Genomic DNA, 18,906 nt, shown 5'->3' on the forward strand with positions numbered 1-18,906 from the left:
GTAAATAATTATTGACTGCCCATCACATACGAAAACAGCATGCTTTTTTAGAAAAGTGCTAACCTGGATATAATGAATTTAGCTATTAGTATCACCCAGGCACTGGTGAGCGATGCTGTAGGCTGAGTAAATTATATTTAACTTGGGGTTATTTTAGCTATGATTTAGGTAACATTCATGTCTTTGTTTTAGGAACTCTGAATCAGGCTGGTGTAGTAAGACATTGGCCAAGATACTGATTTTCTATTCCCTCTTCTAGAAAGTGGTAGAAGAAGAAAAACAGGAACATGTGGAGAAGGTTAAAGAACTTTCGGGCTGGGTGTCTACCCTAGCAAAAAATACACAAAGCAAAGCTACCTCATCTCAGACCAAAGAATCAACAGACATTGAAAAAGCTATTTTAGAACAGCAGGTGAGTAGAAGGTCCATCTGTCACTTCCTGGGTAGCATATTATGTGATTACTCATTAAGTGGAATAATATGCCACATATGGGCCACCCAGGAACGATTATGATCTCAATAAGTGTTAACTTCCAAGAAGAAACTTAAGACGTCATCTTATTTGTACTTCTGCTTTCTAGATCACTGTATATAGTGGTAATAATCATCTTACCTAAGCTAAGTTTTTCCCTAGGATTTTATTTTAAGTTATTTCAAATGATTTTTGGTTCTTTAATATCTTGGGTTCTGAAACTTTTTTCTTCTACTGCATAGGTTCTGGCAGAGGAGCTAACAACCAAGAGGGAACAAGTCTCTGAGGCCATTAAAACTTCACAGATCTTTTTGGCCAAGCATGGTCATAAGTGAGTATTAAATGAGAGATTACAGCACATCTGGGGGAACTGGATCTACCTGGCTAAAACTTCAGGTCATGATCAGAATTTGGACTGGAGAATTCAGGGTGGCAAGAGCCAGATTATGAAGAGCCTTGTAGTTCATCCTGAGGAGTCTGCATTCTACCTGTTGGCTATGGGGAAAGATTTTAAACATGATTGGACTTTGTTGATAAAGGTTTCTAGAACAGTTTCATAGAGAATGGATAGACATGGGACAAGAGTAGAGGCCTGAGAGACCAGTTAAGAGGCTGTTCTGATAATATAGGCAAGAAACGATGAGAGATGGAGAGGGGACAAAGATTCAAAAGATAGTATGGATAATGAACTTATAGGGTTTGGTGACCAATGAAAATTATCAGATATAACTCCCAGGTTTCTGGCTTAGGCCACTGGGTATTTGGTGATGCTGCTAACCAAGACAGAGAATACAGGAGAAAGTATGGGTTGAGGAAGAAAGAGGCAGCTATAGTTTCAGACATTATGAATGTGAAGAACCCACAGGACATCAGAGGGTAAAATTCCAGTATGTATTTGGAAGTACCTGATACATTATTTATGCCTTATGTAGTTCCACTAAAGTTGTCCAGTGGGCAGCTTTATGTGTAAATTTAGAATTAATGAGAGACGTTTGAAGTGACAGAGATTTGAGTCGTCAGCATAGAAGAAACCATGACTGGATTAGCTTACAAGGGTTCAAGGGCTTCTTGGCCTATAAAGGAAGCCTTAGAGAAGTAAGAGGAAATTATGAGTGATACCTTAGAACCCAAGAGAAACAGGGCTCCAAAAAGAAGGGAGTGGTCAAAAGTCAAGAAAAGTTAAGACTGAAACTTGGCTATTAAATTTGGTGAGTTGGCAGCTTTTGGTGTCTCTGGTGAAAAGCTGGGGGATGAGTCTGATTTAGAGTAATGGGGAGCACGTGAGGCGTGGAAGGTAGTGATAATGAAATTAGACTACTCTTCCAAGGAGCTTGGCCATGGGAAAGGAGAGAAATAATACAGCAAATACTTAGAGCAGAATTTATGATCAAGAAAAGGTTTTGTTTTGTTAAAAGGTCGGGGAGACTTAACTGTGTTTATGGACTGAGTCTCAAGGACCAAAAGGGAGAGAGAAATTGAAGTCATAGGAGAGGGGTTGCAAAAGATGTAGGAGAGGACAAAATTTATCCATGGATAGAAAGTATGACCTTAAACAGGAGTTGAGACACCTTTTCCTCTGAGGTGTGAGGAAAAGGAGATTAGGAAAGGTATGGATACAGATAAATATGCCAGAAGTGAAGTCAGAAAGTGAGAGAATTAGTGCCCAGTGGTCTGTATTTTCTCTTTGAAATAGGGAGAGAGGTTGTTTGCTGCAAGTTAGAGTGGGAGCCTCCAAGAGGATTGTCAGGAAGCACGGAAGTCCAGTAGAGCTTAGAAACTAGGAAGACCTCTTCTGTCGATAACATGGTTTTGGAATCCCCCCACTAGATAGACTTAGGCTGCATGTGGGAACAGAGAAGTCCAGGGGTTTGGTTGATCTGGGACTGGAGTCTTGTTAGTGAGGAGAGAGTGCAAAGATAATAGGGACTAATTGAGATGGTGGCCTGTGGGTCTGGACTCCAAAGAGAAGAAACTGAAGATAATGGAGAGGACTGATGGATTAAGAGAGGTGGAGGAGTCAAGGAAGGTTTGGGAAATCTCAGTAAGCTGATGGATGCTTGTAAGATGAATCACAGGATTCAGTCTCAGAAACACCATGTAGAATGAGAAAAGGAATTCAAGATAGTGATAGCTTCTGGGGAGAGAGGGATAGGAACAGGGTTGGTGACAGATACACATGGGACTTTAATTCTATCAGTAATGTCTTATGTCTAAGAAAAGGATCTGAAGAAAATTTGGTAAAATACTACAGTAAAATTTGGTAAAGTTGGATAGTTGGGTAATGAGAGTATATTTTATTCTTCTCTTTTGTCTCTTTAAGATATTTTGTTTTTAAAAGAGAAGAGCTGTAGGAGTAAAGAAGGAAAACTAGCCAGGTAGGATTATAATCAGAAGTTACAATCCGAGAGTAGATTCTTGAAGTTTAAAATTTCAGAAGTGGACGGTCCTTGCACACAGGGGAACAAGGTCTTGAGGAAAGGAGTGCTTGATGTGCTGCCGCCATTTCTTCCGCCTTCAGTTTCTGCGCCTTTCGCAGGGCTTCTGACAGCGCTACGTTGGGACAAAGCATTCAGAGGTTCACAACCTCTGATCCATAGGAGCCACTGTGAGGAGGGTCCAGGGAAGAATTTATCATTTTCAGTGGAAAACAAATGGCGGTTACTAGCTATGATCACTTTGTACTTTGGGTCTGACTTGCTGCACCTTTCTATATAGTAAGATACCAACTGCTTAAAAAATAATCCATGAGACGGATACGAAGAGGAGCATTTTAAGATGTACAGTCTCTTTGGAAAAAGGATCAAACTCTTGAACTCAGCATCCTAGATATGTTTATAAATAAATTCCTGGCATAAATCCTTAAAAAAATAAAATTTCAGAAGTGGAATAATTTTAGATGATGGTAGCATCCAAGTTTGCCATGTGTGGGTGGGGCTGAAGTGGCGTGGAGCACATTTGCATTGAGAAGGTCGCAGAACTACAAGCATTGGGTGTTAGATAATTGGTGACATGAGCATTGACATAACCAAGAATCATGACTTGGTTTGAGATAGACAGGAAAACTGTGAACTGGATGCCAAAGTGTTCAATGAGTATGGAAGAGTGACCAGATGATCCATCATGAACAGTGATGAAGAAGAATACTATCCAAGGTGGAGAAGTCATTTTGAAGCAATAGAGAAGAGTTTGGGGAAAGGTTTTTCTCTAAAAGAGCTTTCATGCTTCATCTTCCAGGCTCTCAGAAAAAGAGAAGGAACAGATATCTGAGCAATTGAATGCCCTGAATAAGGCTTACCATGACCTTTGTGATGGTTCAGCAAACCAGCTTCAGCAGCTTCAGAGCCAGCTGGCCCAGCAGACAGAACAAAAGGTACTTTTAGTTTTCTCTCCAAATGTTGGAAGGGTACCTTTTGAACGGTATGAAGGCAGCTTTGCTGATTGGGAGTCATGATCACTAGCTTTCCATGACCAGTGTGACTTAATTTTTAACCTCACTGTAGCAGCCATGTGTCTCGTGTTTCTTTACTGGGGTTCCACGATGTGTTGGTCAGTCAAAAATCACTAGAAGGTGCTTACAGCTAACCCGTTAGACCTGGTTCACTGTTGTGTGATCTTCCATTTTGTGGCAGACCACAGTCAAGGAGAACCTAAATGCTATATTATATCTGATCAGAAGGCAATAAGGTTACTCTGTGGCATTGTCACTCAAAAGTTGATAGCCAAGAGTTCTGAATATTGGGAAGTAAAGGCTGTGAACCTCTTCCCCCCATACTTTTTTCCCTGTCTACTAAATAAATGAGAAATGTTAATTTCCAAAAGAAACTGGTGGATTAGCTGTACTGACTGAGACACTGGTTCCCCTTACCCATTGTCGCCCCATCATGTGACATCTTTACCAGTTCCCTCTCATGTTCATTTCCTGGACCATATGGAAGTTGTTAATTTCCTGCTGGTTGTCCTAAGTTCTTCCTGGATACTTGTGTGTATATGTAAACTTACCATATTATATACATGTGTCTCTGGGATATATATGTGTGTTTGCCTGCTTATTTCCTATGTTGTGAAGCAATGGCCAAATTCCGTGGGGCAGGCCAGAATTGAAGCTCCTGTGGCAATCACATTTAGTCTAGATGTTGCTCAAAATCATACTCATACAAAACATGCTTTGACTCTGGTCATGAAATTTGTTCAGTGGGAGCTAGAGTTGTAAAGACCACAATGCAGAACCAGCTGTGATTTATTTGAGAGCAGATTTCCAGAAAACATGCTGGTTTAACATGCTCTGTGTGAGGTAGCCCACTTCTAATGGTTCATTGCTTCACCATATACGGGAGTACATGAAGAGTTTTAACAATTGCTTGCTGAGAACATTCAGTTCTCATTTTGAAAGGTTAAAAAAGGGGAGAAGGAAAGAAAGAAAGTCAAGCTGCTGAGCACCACTACATTGAGCATGATGTGTCCCCTGTTACCGTTTGTGTGTTTCATGTGAAGTATTGTTCTGATTAACTGACATCCTTGCTTACAAGTTTCACTAACCCTTTGGAGTTTAAGCACAAATGCACAAAGGGAAAAGAGGACGACCTGTTTGGGGTTCTTTTTTGCAAAAAAACAAACAGTCGCATGCTGGACGCTAACACCAAGCTTACACTGTGTGTGCGATACGGCTGAGCTGCTCCGTAAGGCTCTCTCTCTTATCTGCCCAAGGCACACCCTGCAACCCTGGTAAGTAGAAGCCTTTTATGTTTTCTTTCCTCTTCTCCCTCTGTCTTTTTCTGCTTGTTTAGGTCAGAATGCCCATGTTTGGTGGGGCTGAAATGAGTTCCTCTGGATTATTTTCCGACACAGTGATTCCTGCCTCTCCTCCAATTACGAGGGTGTTAGAAAGAACAGTCTTTTCTCTTTGGCTGGACTCCAGGCCTTTTTTCAATACCAGCATTTCTGAGACTCTGTGAACTCACAGAAGAAATTAGAGTTTTCCCCAAAGAATCTTTTCCTTTGTCATATTGTCTGCTTCTGAATAGTCTTTATGTGGATTTTGTAAAAGGAATTTTTCATATATTTCAGAGTCACATGCCAGTGGGATTTTTCCTTCAATTTATAAAGACTAGCTAACTTGTCGATTCACATAGCATACGTTTACGTTATACAAGTTAAACTCTACATTCTGGGTCAGAAAACAGAGGGAGGATGAAGAATAACACATAATATTTTAAATAGTGTGGAGAATTCTCAGTTATTCCATTATTTGAACAAATACAGTGAGATGAAGATGCGACCCAGATCCGCTTCCTCATTTGCTGTCTGTTCTGCGTCTCTGATAGTGTGCAACTAATCAAGCTTGAAATGCTCAGGGCATGTTTTTAAAATCTGGGGGAAATAGGTTAATGATTTTAAGGATTTCCTTAGTATTTATCAGTGTAGTCATTTATTCATCAAATGTTTCTTTAACTGCTGGTACTAGTCCTAGACATCCACTGGGCAAAGTACCTGCTCTTATGGAGCTTACTTCTCACTGAGACAGAAATGAAATGCATTATATAGGAGGCAAGGAAGTGATTGGCAGTTACTTCAATAAGATCCTCCATGAATAAGTTGAGTTAAATAAGGATCAAAAAGTAACACTGACTGAAGAGGGATAGATAAAAGCGTGTATAGAAGACGAAGATAATGCACACTAACAAGAAGAAGTGGAAAGTTGGAGATGAATAAAAGTGATGAAGTGTTCTAAGTGGTAGAACACTGGAAAGATTTAATTTCTGAATAACATCATGTTGCGATGAAAGGCTTCGAAATAGGAGTTCTTCAGAAGCTGTTTTCAGGCTTCTTTGTGAGGGTAATTTTGACAATGTGTAAGGCTTGCCTTATTCTCTGTCCTTATACCTAACTCCTGTGTAAGCTGCAGCTCCGCTGTGCTTATCCTTCCTGCTCTTCCGGATCTGACTGGGGAGGCAGTATAATAGTGTGAGATTTAGAGTAAGATCTTGGTTTGATTCTGGAACTCATTCATTTTGTGACCTTGGACAAGTTACCTAATCTCTCTGTACCTCATTTTCTTATCTGCAAACTAAAAATTAATTGCTTTCATAGGATTGTTGTGAGGGCGTCAGTGCTTAATAAATATACTAAGTGCTCAACAAGTAGTAGCTGTCGTCGTGATGATTGTACTACCCATTCTAGCCTGGACTGGAAGAGAAGTTATTAGTGGTTCCAGAGTCAAGAGTCCCTAGTCTGCTCCCTCCTTGACTTGCTACTTCCAATTCCTAGAGCTAATTTAACTCAGAGCCATTGCCATGGGACACGCTAGCACTGGCCACCAAGAGTATGACCGCTCCAGTTGCTAAACAGCTGCCTGAGTAATATACACAGGGCCATTTACTGAGCTGCACAGCTGTTGCTGGGCTGCTTAAGTCTCTCGTGGAATCCTGTGGACCCATCGCGCTGAACTCATCGGCAGGGAGGTCCTACTTCAAGAGTCTTCTGCGTGGATTGCAACACTGAGAAGTTGTTGTATGGGGTTGAATTCTCACTTTGGGGGAGCTGGTATGTGTCTGTAGGAGCCATTGTGGTGATTTAGTCTTATAAATAGCTGTCCCCTCACTTTCACTGCTTGCTACTTTGTAGAGCTTGTCACTCAGATATGCTTAATGCTACCATCCCTTGAGTAATCTGTGAACTTCTGGCCATGTTAAACATTGTGTAGTTTAGAAAAATTCTTTTTTAGCATTAACACTGCCAGGCTTCAGAATGTTTCCTACAGGTTGGGGCTCATCCAGGCTGGGTTTTTTTTGTGGTCAGAATTTGATATACTGTAGTTCTTTGAATGACTGTTTTCAACAATTGTGCTTCTCTGATTCAGTGTTCTTTTTCATTTTCTCTTGTAGGGCTGCAGAGCAGTTGCTGGGGTGATTGACCTAGGCACAGTGGAGATATTTCCCATCTTCAGAGCCATGCAAAAGGGCCTCATTGACCAAGACACAGGCCTTGTGCTCCTGGAATCCCAGGTTATCATGTCTGGCCTTATTGACCCTGAGACCAGTGAAAAGCTGTCTTTGGAGGAGGGCCTAGCCAGAAACCTCATTAATCCCCAGATGTACCAGCAGCTGCAGGAGCTAGAGGATGCCCTGTCCTTAATCATCAGGCTTACTGAGAACAAAGGCCCTCTTTCTGTGGTGGAAGCAATTGAAAAGAAAATAATCAATGAGAAAGTTGGACTGAAAATCTTAGAAGCTCACCTTGCAACTGGAGGTTTCAGTCTCCCCCCTGATGAGAACTGTATTAACCTAGAGGAGGCTTTTCACCAAGGCCTCATTTCTGCCTGGCTTTACTCAGTGTTAGAGTCTCACCTGAGATCATCTAAGAACTTAATAGACCCAAACACAGCTGAGAAAATCGGTTTACTGGATCTGATGAGGAGATGTATTGTCTACCAGGAATCAGGGTTGAAATTGCTGCCTGTCAAGCAATTGGCAGGGGGAATGGTGAGCTTGAAATCAGGCCGGAAGGTTAGCATTTTCCGTGCAGTTCAGGAAGGGCTAATAGATAGGCAGGTCACTGTCCGGGTGCTGGAAGCTCAGCTTTTTGCTGGAGGCATAGTAGATCCAAGAACAGGACACAGACTTACAGTGGGAGAGGCTGTGAGACATAATTTGATTGACCAAGATATGGCCTGTGCTCTTCTTATAAGGCAGCTTCAGACAGGAGGCATCATAGACACTGTCACTGGGCGTAGGCTGACAGTAGATGAAGCAGTGAGCAATGATCTAATAGCTGCTAAGATTGCACTTGTGATTCTGGAGTCCCTTTGGTCATTCATGGGGTTGCTATGGCCCGAGTCTGGAGAGATTCTCCCAATTACAGATGCCCTGGAACAAGGTATTGTGTCTACTGAACTAGCTCATAAAATCCTTAGTGGCCGACAGCATATTAAAGCCCTATTTCTACCAGCAACCACAGAGATTTGGTCCTGGAAAAAAGCAATAGAAAGTGGTATGTTAGACAAAGATCTTGCCAATAACTTGAAGTCAATTTGTATCCCTGATGTGATGCCCCACATGCAATTAGCAGACTCTTTAGAACGAAGCAAATTGAGCACGAATCCTGGAGCAGCAGGTGTGCTGTGCAGCAAGGGCCAAACTGAGGGCATCACAAGCCACAACGAGAAGCTGCTGTTTCATCTGATGACTCACAGCTATATTAATGTGCGGGATGGACAGAGGCTGCTCCTCTTGGACAATGAGCTGCTAGAGGCACTAACAGCAAGAGGTGATCAAGCGGGTCCTCCAAAAGTGTTTGGAAATGGGCATCAGAGACTAGAAGCTCCTGAGAAATTACAAGAATCGGTGAATGTGAAAATCACAGAAACTTTCTGTGATGGGCTGATTGTGAGGCCACATGAGTTCCAGTTTTCTTCTCAGAACAAAGAAGATCCTGATCAGGCAAATTGCACTGAAGCAAAAGACAAAAAGACCATTGTAGAAACAGAAGAGAACACCAAAAGGGACCTGTCTGTAGGGCAACAAAAAGTGGGAAATCCACATGTTGATACTTTGAAGGTTATAGATAAAGTCAAGTCAGAGTTTAAAAGGCAGTTGTTAGATACCAAAAAGGAAGACCAAATAGAAGTATCTACCAGAGAAAATGTCAACAAAGGATTTCTCCTTATGGTACCTCCTGAGGAATCAGAAGACGTGACTTTGGTGGAGGACAAAGATCCTTTTCCTGTTGAATCACCAAAGGAAGAACGTCAGCCTCTCAGAAAGACTTCCTTTATGTGTCAGAAAGAACAAGCAAACACACTTGAAATTGAATATACTCTAGGTGAAACTGGAAGACCTCTCATAAAACCCCAAAGCAAAAAGTCACAATTTCCGGTAGAGAAAACTCTAGTTTTAGAATCGGAACTAAAGTCTGAAAAGGATAAGAATATTCATTCTCTGGGCAGAAAGAAAACATTAAATAAGACTTGTTTGGGTAGGGATGACCATAAACAAAGTCCAGAAGGACACAACATGGCAGGTGGTGGTATGATGTTGTTAGAAAAGACAGACAAGGAAGCTAATGGCAGTGAAACTTCCCTGTCATGCAGTCATCCTTCAGAGTTGCTTGAAGAAGCTACCTTAAATATATTATCTGCACAATTACTAGAGGGCGGTATCTTTCATGAACAGACAGGTCAAAAGCTCTTACTAAATGAAGCAATAGCCCGAGGCCTTGTGCCTAGTCACACTGCTGTGAAACTTTTGGGAAAGTTGAACATGTTTCGGGGCTTCTTTGACTCTCAGACCTGCGAGTCTTTGAAAACTGAAGAAGTCATTGATGAAGGTCTAATGGATGAGAAATTGTTACGCAATGTCCTCATGGCAGACAAAGCTATAAGTGGTATCTTAGACCCTCGTACCCACACACTCTGCTCTGTGAAGGAAGCAGTTGCCATTGGACTTCTTGACACACAAACAGCCACCAGAATTTTAGAGGGGCAGGTGGTGACTGGTGGAATTGTTGACCTGAAACGAGGCAAAAAGGTTTCAGTAACTTTGGCCTCAAATCTTGGCTTGGTGGACAGTGCTGACCAGACAGAGCTTATAAATCTGGAGAAAGCTTCTAAAGGCAGAGATGCTGAAAAAGCAGTTAGGGAGAGATTAATTAGCTTACAATTGGAAACAACTGGAATTATGGACCCTGACAGCAAAGCCCCTTTAACAGTTGTGCAGTCCATTGACAGAGGGCTTTTGGAGAGGGATGAGGCCATGCAGTTGTTGACAAAGCAGGTGGTAGATGGAGGTATCATTCACCATATATCTGGGATGAGACTTTCTGTTGATAGTGCCTTTAAACATGGCATCATTGATGAAGATTTAGCCGAGCAACTCAAAAAAGTTGAGAACTTAAGCCTCCATCAGTTCTCTCATCCTGAAACAAAGGAAACTATTTCCCTGTCTGAAGCCATAAAATTAGATCTTGTTACCCTGGACTTGAAAAGAGAAATCCAAGAAATTCAGGCCTTGACTGGAAGCTTTGTAGATCTCATTTCTGGCCAGAGATTGACCTTGGCAGAAGCTGAAAAAGAAGGACTCTTAACTAATAAAGAAATATTGTCTTCAGGAATGATGAATGGGATTATAGATCCTGAGAATTACAGAATTGTTCCCTATGCAGAATTAGTAAAAAAGTGTAAGATTGATATTGAATCTGGACAGAGGTATCTAGAAGTAATTCCCTTCTCAGACATTAAAGATGGAGCAAGTGACAAAGTACTTACATTGTCTCAAGCAATTAAGCTTGGAAAAGTAGATTTTGCAGCTACACTGAAGGTTCTGGAAGCTCAGGCAAATGCTGGAGGAATTATAGACACTGCCACGGGGAAAAGATTGACATTGGCATCAGCTTTGGAACAGAAATTAGTGGATGAAAGCATGGTCCGAATTATTGCATCCCGTCAGGTGTTAGACGGAGGAATTATTGACATATTTAATGATCAGAGAGTGACTTTAAAGGAAGCTATTGAGAAAAGACTTATTAGCCCTGAACTGGCAACTATAATCCAATCAGATACCATCGAGTCCAGTGATTACCAGGCTCAGAGTGAAAAGCAAGATGGAATTGAAGTATGTGAACTAAAGAAAGAATTTCTAAGAAAGGAAATGTTAATTGCTTGTAGTCAGACTGCTGAAATGAGTTGTGGTAAAGGAGAAAGTGAGAAATTATTTCAAACTGAAAACCAGTCTGCACAGAAAAAGGTTAAAGTGAGAGTTTCTAATGGGGAGCAGGCAAAAAAGAGCAGGGAAATTTCATTAAAGGAATTGGAATGCAAGGGTCAGGTTAGGAGATCTTCTCGAGGTGCTAAAGAATCTTTCAGTATCATAATTTCTAGTGATGGTAAAGGTAAATCATTGGGCCAAGATTCAGTGACACACCCTCACTCAGAAATTTGTGATTTTAACCCCAAAGAGGTGGCTTATAATACCATGGGAAAAAATACAACTGAAGAGCAAGAAAAAGTAGTGGCACAGACAGAAATTATTTCTCAAATGAAACAGTTTATATCAGGTCTAGATTCTAAAGAAATAAGGGAAAACCAAGGAGAAGTTATTTCAGAAGTACAAGAATCAAATTGTGAAACTCCGGGCAAATTGCCTAGTCAGCAGGTTATGCAGAAACCAATGAAAACCAGGGAGAAAGGTAAGAGAGGAAAGAGGGAGATGACTGTAGAAGAAAGTGTCAAAACACGCAAACCAGCAGTTCTTGCAGAAGAAAAGCTGAATCAGGAAACTGCCATTAGAGATGACCATGACTCTAATATAGAGAATCAACCTGTGAAAATAACTATAAGTGAAAAAGGGAAAGAAACTGATGGGGAGCTGGGATTTTCTGTTGTTGGTGAAGCTGAAGATTCTTCTTCCCAAATGATACCCAAAGGAATTTCTGTAAGAAATCAAGATGCTTTAACATTCTTCAACTCTACTCAGGTCAGTGAAGGAGATGTGAAAAATTTAAGCCTCTACTTGACTTTAAAACCAGAAGAAAATTTATCTCAAGAAGTTACTGTTGGGACCCAGAGTGAAATACTCTCTTCTTTGAGCCCACAACCTGAAGGATTGTACTACCAGGAACCAGTTGGAGAAGCCCAAGTTGCAGACACATCCCCAATTTTCACAACAGACAAGTCTTTCCAAGGAACCACCAGACAGGAGACCAGTTATCATCAAGATTCTTGTGTTACATTTAAGATTAGGGAAACCAAAGATCTGACTTTCTCATCTAATGAAAGTAAAGAAAAATCATACCAAGAAGTACCTTTTGACTCAACAAGCACTGTTAAGTTGGAAGAAATTAGAGTAGGCTCCAAAGGTGTCAGTTATTTGGAATTCTCAGACAGAAAGGACCTTCATCCTCAGGACAACAAAAGTGATCGTGAACGTTGCGGAATTCTTGAATCTAAAATAGTGACAACTCAGGAAATAATGGGGGAGAAATTTCTAAAAATGTCAGTACCTATAGTTACAGATGCAGAAGCAGGGTCCTTTGAAGGCATAGTGACTCAGGGAGTTCCCAGAGTTTCAGTGTCTCTTCTCCCAGAGAAACTGTCCAAAGATGTATCTAGAAAAGAGAGTACAGGACAAGAAGATGCCACCATTAGTCCTATTCCAGAGACCCATGAAGAAGAGATGGTACCCCTAATATCATACCCCACAATGAAGATGGATGAGAAGACACCACAGGAGAAACTCAGAGAGAGCTCAGAGCCTGGCAGTGAACAAACCCCCTTCATGACTGCACCGGGGGGAACGAGTGTGAACCCGGAGCCCTTCAGAGCTACCAAAGTAAGTTACCCAGTGGTGTGTTTGTGTGTGTGTGTGTGTCTGTTATAGCTAATTTCATGCTAAGACTCTTGACAAGATACTGAGTTTTCATGTGTATAATTGTATACATGCATACACTTCAGGGCACTAGATGATTCTCTAAGATATAACTTAGTTTATCATCATCTGTTTGTAACATAGTTGTTGGAAAATTAGGCAATGGCTCTGAATGTCTTTCTGAAATTTGCAAGGGTTTTAAGTTAGACACTGACATTGAAGCTAATTTAAAATACTGAGGCTATGGTACCTGAAGTCAGAATAGGTTTTGGAAGTTTTGCTAAAATAATGCTTATAGATTGATAATTTTGAGCTTCTGCTCTCTGAGGAAATATAATAAAATCACTTTTTTGTCTATTGATTTGAGACAATTTAGACAAAATAACATATTTGATTTCATTCCACCCAATGTGTAGTAAAAATTTCTATTCTATTCTAAGACCCTGCCTGCTTAAAAAACAGACTTAAAGGAGTATGTCAGATTTGAGTGAGTTTTCTTTTTGGCTCCACAGAATGTATTTAACCGGCAGCTCTGCCTAGAACATGATGAGAAGTTGGTATCCTATCTGTCTCTATTACGAGACATTGAAATGAGGACCAAACAAATTCAACCTCTAGAGCTAAATCTGGCAGAGCTACAGGATCTGCTGTGTCAGGCCAAGGTAGGTTCCCAGAGGCTTCCTCCAGGCCCATCGACGTGGAGAAAATAAAGACTATTCAGGAAGAAAAACGTGTTCAAAAACACTAGCATTTAATGGACAAAAATAGATTGGAAAAGTGTAACTAGAGATCTATGAAGAACACCAGGGAGTACTAGTCTCACAGAAGCCAAAGCAGAAGAGACTCAAGGGAGGAGTAGTCGGCAGTGTTAAATACAGCAGGGAGACTGAGTTCAGTGAGGACTAAAAGGGGGTTTAGTGCCTGCGAGTTGCTGGGGACCTTGATAAGAACAGTTACAGTGGAGTCATGGGATATGAACTAGGTTGCACTGAGAATAAATGGGAGGTTGGAAGGTGCGGACAATTAGTGTATGTCATTCTTTCCAGAAGCTTGCTAGTGCAGGCAAGGAAAGAGAAGTAGGTAGAACACCAGCTAGAGGAGATGGACTGAAAGAGGAATGTTTTGAGTGAATTTTTAGGCTGAGGAAAAAGAACCAATAGAAAAGGAGAATTTGAAGTTAGAGGAGAGAGGAAGTGCTGACTGGTGGAATGAGGTCCCTGAGGACGTGGAAAGACATAGACTTAGACAGCCTTGAGCAGGAGGAGGAATAGCTCTTTGACTGAAACTGGAAGCTGAGAGTTGTCACAGGATTGGAGTCATGATGAGGACAGAGGTGGTAGAGGTTTACCAGTTCTCTCAGTATCTAGAGTATGGCCTTGGGCAGGGGGGCTGAAGGGGAAATGAGGATGATGCCCAGAACAGCTACCAAGCTCTTCCACAGCTGGTTTCTGGCTTCTCTACTGAGGGGTAGCTGAGTGGGAAAGCTGGCTTGGGATATTTTTATGTGCATTGGTTCTGCTCCCTTGGACTTTGTAGTGGAAGACTTGTCCTTTGGTTGACTTATATTGCATGACATTATTTAAAGCATAATGACACTCTTGGAGAGGCAGCAAGTTGTAGTGCAAGGAGCATTGCACTGAGTCAGAAAACCTGCATCCAAGTCTTGGCTCTCTTGCTTACCAGCTGGGTGACCTCAGGGGAAAACAAATTCACATTTTTAAGCACTGAGGCATCTCTACTGTAAATCCAGGATAATAGTATCTACTCTGCCTACTTCAAGAATTATTGTGAGAACCAAATAAACTAGTGAATGTCTATAAAAACATTTTATAAACCCTAAAGCCTGTGTAGGCCTGAGGTGACAGAAAAATGTGTTCACAGCTGATTCCTAGACAGCAAGATTTCTAGTGTTGATTTTGGAGGTAACTCTACTTTATGCCCTCAGGTAGTAGACAGGGAGCTAAAGGATCTGTCCACGGTGGTGAGTCAGGAATTGGAATGTGTGAATCAGATTATCATCAGCCAGCCTCAGGAAGTCCCAGCTCAACTGTTGAAGGCTCTAGAAAAAGATGCCAAGAATCTTCAAAAGTCCCTCAGCTCTGTGAGTGACACCTGGGGTTCCAGACTACTCCACCTCCAGAATGCTGCAGAAGTAAAAAAGGTAGCTTCTTGTTTTTATTCACAAAGGCTCACAAACTCTGCGTAGGCTTAGAGAGTTTTATCATCTAATTTGCCATTTGTTTCTTAGACTAGAGTTTTAAATCAGTATGAACAGCTAGAAGGCAGACTTCAAGATCTGAGAGCCTGGGTTGGCAATACCCATCTTATTCTGAACAACAAGGAGCATGTCGATGAAACAGATGCCATCGACAGCCTGAATCACTGTCTCCAACAGTATGAGGTAAGCACTCCACCAGTTCTCAAGCATGTTATATTTGTCCTTTTGAGTTGTATCAATTTTATTTCTCTGCTAGGCAAACTGGTATCTGTACTTGCCTTTCTTAGAAAGTCTGACTTTGCATTTGAGAAATAAAGTCAGCTACGTTTAGTTTTTTAGGTTATCATACCTCTGGAGCTTCTTCAGTGATTATGATTATGTTTTCCTTTCAGCTGTACTGAGAATCTATGGAATGGCCTATGATTATCCAACTTCATCTTCTCTTTATAACTGAGCATCTAGTATACCTTTTTTCTGTTTTGCCCAAGATCTAATCCTATGCGCACACACTAGTTTTTGTTTTTTTAATGATGCTAGACTTTCTTTTTTTTTTTGCTTTTTATTGTTTGAATTTTATTTAATTTTTTTATACAGCAGGTTCTTATTAGTTATCTATTTTACACTTATTAGTGTATATATGTCAATCACAATCTCCCAGTTCATCCCACCCCCACCCCCTGCTTTCCCACCTTGGTGCACACACACCAGTATTTTTAAAATTATTATTATTTTTTAACATCTTCATTGGAGTATAATTGCTTTACATTGTTATGTTAGTTTCTGCTGTATAGCAAAGTGAATCAGCTACACGTATACATATATCCCCATATCCCCTCCCTCTTGTGTCTCCCTCCCACCCTCCCTGTCCCACCCCTCTAGGTGGTCACAAAGCACTGCGCTGGTCTCCCTGTACTATGCAGCTGCTTCCCACTAGCTATCTGTGTTACATTTGGTAGTGTATATATGTCAGTGTCACTCTCTCACTTCATCTCAGCTTACCCTTCCCCCTCCCCGTGTCCTCAAGTCCATTCTCTACGTCTGCATCTTTACTCCTGTCCTGCCCCTAGGTTCTTCAGAACCATTTTTTTGTTTTTTTAAGATTCCATATATATGTGTTAGCATACAGTATTTGTTTTTTTCTTTCTGACTTACTTCACTCTGTATGGCAGACTCTAGGTCCATCCACCTCGCTACAGATAGTTCAATTTCGTTTCTTTTTATGGCTGAGTAATATTCCACTGTATATATGTGCCACATCTTCTTTATCCATTCATGTGTTGATGGACACTTAGGTTAATTCCGTGTCTTGGCTGTTGTAAATAGTGCTGCAATGAACATTGTGGTACATGACTCTTTTTTTTTGTTGTTGTTGTTTTTTGCGGTACACGGGCCTCTCACTGTCGTGGCCTCTCCCGTTGCGGAGCACAGGCTCCAGATGCGCAGGCTCAGCGGCCATGGCTCACGGGCCCAACCACTCCGCGACATGTGGGATCTTCCCGGACTGGGGCATGAACCTGTGTCCCCTGAATCGGCAGGCAGACTCTCAACCACTGTGCCACCAGGGAAGCCCCCATGACTCTTTTTGAATTATGGTTTTCTCAGGGTATATGCCCAGTAGTGGGATTGCTGGGTCATATGGTTGTTCTATTTTTAGTTTTTTAAGAACCTCCGTACTGTTCTACATAGTGGCTGTATCAATTTACATTCCCACCAACAGTGCAAGAGGGTTCACTTTTCTCCATACCCTCTCCAGCATTTATCGTTTGTAGAATTTTTGATGATGGCCATTCTGACCGGTGTGAGGTGATACTTCATTGTAGTTTTGATTTCCATTTTTCTAATGATTAGTGATGTTGAGCATTCTTTCATGTGTTTGTTGGCAATCTGTATATCTTCTTTGGAGAAATGTTTATTTAGGTCTTCTGTCCATTTTTGGATTGGGTTGTTTGTTTTTTTGATATTGAGCTGCAGGAGCTGTATATTTTGGAGATTAATCCTTTGTCAGTTACTTCGTTTGCAAATATTTTCTCCCATTCTGAGGGTTGTCCTTTCATCTTGTTTATGGTTTCCTTTGCTATGCAAAAGCTTTTAAGTTTCATTAGGTCCCATTTGTTTATTTTTGTTTTTATTTCCATTTCTCTAGGAAGCTGGGTCAAAAAGGATCTTGCTGTGATTTATGTCATAGAGTGTTCTGCCTATGTTTTCCTCTCACACACCAGCTTTGATCAGTGATCTAGAGCATGGGTTTGCAAACTTTTTCTATAAAGGGTTAGATAGTAAATATTTTAGGCCTTGCAGGTGACCTGTTTCTGTGGCAATCATTCAGCTCTACTGTTGAAACATGAAAGCAGCCATAGACAGTACATAAACAAATGGTTGTGGACATGTTACAATAAAACTTTATTTACGGGCTTCCCTGGTAGTGCACTGGTTGAGAATCTGCCTGCCAGTGCAGGGGACATGGGTTCGAGCCCTGGTCTGAGAAGATCCCACATGCCGCAGAGCAACTGGGCCCATGAGCCACAACTACTGAGCCTGTGCGTCTGGAGCCTGTGCTCTGCAACAAGAGAGGCCGCCATAGTGAGAGGCCCACGTACCGCAATGAAGAGTGGCCCCCGCTCGCCGCAACTAGAGAAAGCCCTCACACAGAAACGAAGACCCAACACAGCCAAAAATAAATTAAAAAAAAAAGTGAAGTTGGAAAATATGAACTTATTTAAAAAAATAACTTTATTTACAAAAACAGGTGGCAGGCAGATTTGGCTCGGGGGCTGCAGATTGCCGACCTCTGATCTCGAGAGGTGGTTTTCTTTTTGTTAAACTCCAAGTTACTTGATTCTTTTTATAAGTCAGTGAGAGAAAGTTAAAGATTCTGAGATACATATGAGCCGAGGATTCTCCCCCCCATCCCCACCTCCAGCATTGTTGTTTCTTTTGGTTATACTTAAGATAATATCAGATAATACTCACATTGGTTTATCCACGCTCTGCTATAGATATTCCTCTCCTAAAACTCTTTCTAAAGTCAGAGCAGAACTAGAGATGTTCCCTCCTATTCCATCCTCTTCATTTTCCCCAGTCTTAGGAGATACAGACCTAAATATTGTCTGTGGTCAGGCTTCCTTGTATGCAACCTTGTCCCTCTTTATCTTGCAAGAGTTGGCCTGCCTTCTTCTTTCATAGCCTTTTATCCAAATATACCATTGGAGGAGTGAGTAGCAGACTTTATCTGTTCACGGGCAGAGTACTAAAAGAAGCAAGGGGGAGAAAATTTTCTAAGATACAGTATGAGATATGAAAACAGAGCATCTCATGCATTGGGATCCTTGCCTAGTTATAACTTACACAAATTCTGTTATAGAAAGAGAGCCACAGCCGAAGCCTCATTTTCCTAGTGACAGTTTCCCAAATCCATGTGTTCACACATGAAGGAAGTATAGTCTTGTGATAAATATCCAAGAAGCCCTCCTCCCAGCCTGCTTTTCAAGATTGCTGACTACGCTCAATTTCAGAGTGACAGACGTATAGTTTTTTATTGCATCCAGTATAACATAGTTGATGATCACTAAATGTTTGTGGGAAAATTGCATGCTTTTTAATTGTCTGAAAACAGATAAATTCTAGTGTTCAGGCAGTTTTCTACTGCTTTAAAGAAGCAATATAACTATGATATAAGAAAGTCTGACTGTAATCCTTTACAGTTTTAAAATGTGTAAGCAACATTATTTACTCTAAAAGTCAAATTTCAGTGAACCAAAAATAAATTGAATATTTTCTCACTTCTGGCCTACCAGGTACTCAGGGCTAGACAGATGCAAATAGGTATTTGAATCTAAGAAAATACAATTAGACAGATATAT

The 18,906-nt window shown here is 41.1% G+C and overlaps 1 protein-coding gene across 18 annotated transcripts in view; it reads left to right on the top strand.

The window, feature by feature from the left end:
• Positions 1-18,906, top strand: part of MACF1 (microtubule actin crosslinking factor 1) — a gene marked incomplete at its 5' end in the record, with an annotated part of 343,589 nt that overhangs the window by 203,402 nt on the left and 121,281 nt on the right. For 14 of the 18 annotated variants that reach the window (XM_082612369.1, XM_082612354.1, XM_082612360.1 and 11 more), the window contains 7 exons: positions 260-412; positions 715-803; positions 3,707-3,842; positions 7,354-12,792; positions 13,341-13,490; positions 14,774-14,989; positions 15,077-15,229. In XM_082612369.1, coding sequence (XP_082468495.1) covers positions 260-412; positions 715-803; positions 3,707-3,842; positions 7,354-12,792; positions 13,341-13,490; positions 14,774-14,989; positions 15,077-15,229 — 6,336 coding nt within the window. The remainder of the gene's footprint in view (positions 1-259; positions 413-714; positions 804-3,706; positions 3,843-7,353; positions 12,793-13,340; positions 13,491-14,773; positions 14,990-15,076; positions 15,230-18,906) is intronic. The other 4 variants (XM_082612359.1, XM_082612362.1, XM_082612361.1 and 1 more) reach the window with 1 other exon arrangement.

This window comes from Mesoplodon mirus (genome assembly GCF_964341445.2).
Source record: "Mesoplodon mirus genome assembly, chromosome: 3".
Taxonomy (NCBI): Eukaryota; Metazoa; Chordata; class Mammalia; order Artiodactyla; family Ziphiidae; genus Mesoplodon; species Mesoplodon mirus.